The sequence below is a fragment of the Limulus polyphemus genome, unplaced genomic scaffold, assembly GCF_000517525.1.
Source record: "Limulus polyphemus unplaced genomic scaffold, Limulus_polyphemus-2.1.2 Scaffold964, whole genome shotgun sequence".
Taxonomy (NCBI): domain Eukaryota; kingdom Metazoa; phylum Arthropoda; class Merostomata; order Xiphosura; family Limulidae; genus Limulus; species Limulus polyphemus.
Window position 1 is genome coordinate 74336 of NW_013666574.1, and position 3708 is coordinate 78043.

Genomic DNA, 3708 nt, shown 5'->3' on the forward strand with positions numbered 1-3708 from the left:
AATGTCTTATTTTCACTTATAGATGCTCTAATACAGTAAACTTTGTAATATTCAATGTCTTATTTTCACTTATAGATGCTCTAATACAGTAAACTTTGTAATATTCAATGTCTTATCTTCAACTGTATTAGAGCGTCTAGAAGGAATATTACAAAGTGTTGAAAATAAGACATTACTGTATTAGAGCGTCTAGAAGACACTTTGTAATATTCAATGTCTTATCTTCACTTCTAGACGCTCTAATACAGTACACTTTGTAATATTCAATGTCTTATTTTCACTTCTAGATGCTCTAACACAGTACACTTTATAATATTCAATGTCATATTTTCACTTCTAGATGCTCTAATACAGTACACTTTGTAATATTCAATGTCTTATTTTCACTTCTAGACGCTCTAATACCGTACACTTTGTAATATTCAATGTCTTATTTTCACTTCTAGACGCTCTAATACCGTACACTTTATAATATTCAATGTCTTATTTTCACTTCTAGATGCTCTAATACAGTACACTTTGTAATATTCAATGTCTTATTTTCACTTCTAGATGCTCTAATACAGTGCACTTTGTAAAATCCTATTTAAGTACAATTATTTCCTTAATACAGAATTAAAAATAATAATTAGCTTTGACATACTCACCAGATATAAAAATTTCATCTAGTTTACATGCAACTTTTTCGTTCAAACCATAATCTAAAATTTTCTGATAATCTTCTGTATGTTCTCCCTTAAATTCTGCTCCATTCTCTGTAGAACCTTCTCCAGAATATTCCATTGGTTCAACATCATCTGTCTTTTCTTCTGTCATATCTTGATCATTTGGCATTGCCGTGTCACCTTCAGCCATTCTGTTTCGAGGAATTCCGAGTTATTATTCTGTACTCTGACGTAATTAATACTGTTAGTGCTATTAATTTTTATCTCACGGTATTTAAATAAAATATAACACCAATTATGTTTTATTTGAAATTCTGTTGACAACTTTATTTCAAGAGTTGAATGTGAAGTTAAAAATTAGAGAATACAACTCTTTCACCAACACTCATTCTGACAAGGCTTTGTAGAGTTGTCTAAAGAAAAGCTTAACCACACAAGCATATTATAACTGGCGGTTATTACCCAGCCTAAAAACTCTGCCAGTTTCCACGGATGCTATATGGACATTCAGGAACATGACAGGCCGGTGTAGGTGGAAGGGGCCAGTTTCGGGCCACGATTATAAGGCAACTATTAATTTTGGTCTAATTATTAATAAATAAACATTGCCTCATAATTGGGCCAATAGAGTAATTCTCAAAATATGAGTGATTTCAGACTAATACTATTAAATTTTTGAGTCGGAACCATCAACTAAAAAAAAAAACTTTAATTTAAAAATCAAAAATTGAGACGTCCCGTTCATTATCATGAAGCCTAAAAACTTTTCAAAACACTTTTTACACCTTTATCTACCTGATGATGATGATAATACTTGATTCAAACCACAATTTAATTTTAAATTAAGATTAAAAGCAACAAATGTGTAAAATAACTTAAGCTCAAAAAGTAAACTAAGTTATTAAGTAACTCAAAAATCTATTAAACGTAAATTTTAGCATTTATGTTTTATTTGGAAAGAATATAGAAAAACACATTAGAATATACTTTTTCAAAATTAAATGCTCCAAAATTCATAATTATTATTTCTCATGTGTACACATTTAAAACATTTTATTTGTGTGTATATATATATAATTCTATGTGTTAAATGGAATAAAATACATACCAGTACCAGTTATGATGAAGGAGAAGGTCCTAACTCTCTGTGTTAATTTTTTTTTTAACAAGTAAGTATAACTATAAGGCTCAACTATTCATGATAATTTTTTACTTGTTAGACTAAGATTAAAATTATTTAAATTTAAGAAGTATGCAACTTTAAAATTACACAAATTTTGGCAAGAAGTCACATTATGTTGTATGGCGGTTGTACTTCCACTACAATTTTTTGTTTGATTCATTTTCAACTTTCGTCTTAATAAATTGAAAAATTCAAAAAATATGTTATAGAATTTCACTTTTCTTCCCATATTATATTTTGCTCACCTTAGTATCTAATTCTAAGTCTAAGCTCCCTAGGCTACACAGGGTAAAAATTAACACTGAGTTGAGATCTTCACCGTAACCAAATGACCATGCAAACTCCATACTAATACATATAATTATTTATAAATCAAACTATTTAACAATTAATAATCTTATTGGTGTAGTAACCTTACAGAAGACGATTTTCAATGTTATAAAATATTTATCTAACCGCCAAAGTTAGGCTACGGTTATAGTTAAGCCTAATAACAGTGACAAGTTATTGCAACTTTGCAAGGCCAAGCCGTAACACTAACACACTGTGTAACTGTTGATCTACTATTAAAACTAGTTAAAAGTTTTAGCTTTTAACATCCTTTGAAATGTGAATATGTTTAAGAGGTTTTTTTTTTTTAATATGACTGTCTATGAAAAGTAACACTTAGATCTCTAACCTTTTTTGAAATTTCCCAGATAAATTATCAAACTTTTAAAGAAAGAATGCCGGTCTACTTCAACGTGAGTACACGCGCTACGGGGCTTACATAACAGGAATACAGGTCTTGTTTTTTCATTAAATATTTCAAAAATTAAAAAATAGAGAGTATATTACCTTAGAAATTTGTCATCTCAACATAAAAAGTTTACTATATTTTACATTCAGTATTATATTCCAAAGAAATATGTTTCCTTAATTTATATCTTTTTGTTAGGTCGGATTAAATAACTAGGATGTTTATGATTTACTTCGAATGTATTAATACACTAGTTTTCCCACTCCAAGAGAAAAAAAAAATTATGAATGAACGAACATGTGAATCACTACAATCATTTCTCAACCTGATTTTCTCAGCCACTATAACAGTCTGATGAAACTATACGATAAGCCTAATCGTAATTAAAAAATATAGCTAAATTGTTACCATAAACAATATTAAATATAATACATTCCACCTTTCAATGAATGTATCAAGTTACTAAACCAAGTGCCAACCTCACCTGACTATGTTTTCCCGCCAGAATGATAATCTGCTATTAGTATTACTTTGTATATCACCAAGATGGCTTTGTGTTTACCTGCGTTCAAAAAAGTCTGAAACACATTAAAAAATGAAATAAATTTCATAAAAGCTAAAGATTAAATACCTATCTATACTTCTGACATTTATAAACACGTATATGTTTATTAAGTAAAATTTAAATTGGTATAAAAATTAGTGAATTATTCATATATTTACATTACTCAAAATTAAGAAAATTGTATATAATATTGACTTACACTTTTAATTTCTTAGCTGATTCTACATGCTACTCGTAATTTGACCTTTAGACTGAAAAGTTAGCATTGGCTACTTGTACATTAAATGTAATAAATATAGAATTTTATAAATCTTGTATTTTTTACTGAATGTTTTTTTTTGTTGTTGTTGTTGTTGTTTTGTTTTTCTTCACAAAATGTTTGTATTTATTTATTATACTAGATGTACAAAACGATCAGGTGATGACATCGGACAGCGAATGTTTCTCTCTTTTCAATTATGGTATTGGACGGTGAGGTATATAAATTTACCATGTTGTTACGTCTCCGTTCGTTAGTTGATTTTCCGTAACTTCGTTCCCTCGAAACTTTAGCGAC

General features: G+C 28.8%; 1 protein-coding gene across 1 annotated transcript in view; it reads right to left on the reverse strand.

Moving 5' to 3' along the window:
- LOC106461462 (heterogeneous nuclear ribonucleoprotein R-like) overlaps nt 1-3150 on the reverse strand; it is a 28543-nt gene extending 25393 nt beyond the window's left edge. Inside the window, exons 1-2 of the mRNA XM_022388429.1 lie at nt 3072-3150; nt 648-856 (exon numbers count right to left, since the gene is read on the reverse strand). Of these exons, the coding sequence (XP_022244137.1) occupies nt 648-855 (208 nt within the window). The 5' untranslated portion in view covers nt 856; nt 3072-3150. The remainder of the gene's footprint in view (nt 1-647; nt 857-3071) is intronic.
- Between the last annotated feature and the right edge of the window lie 558 nt (nt 3151-3708).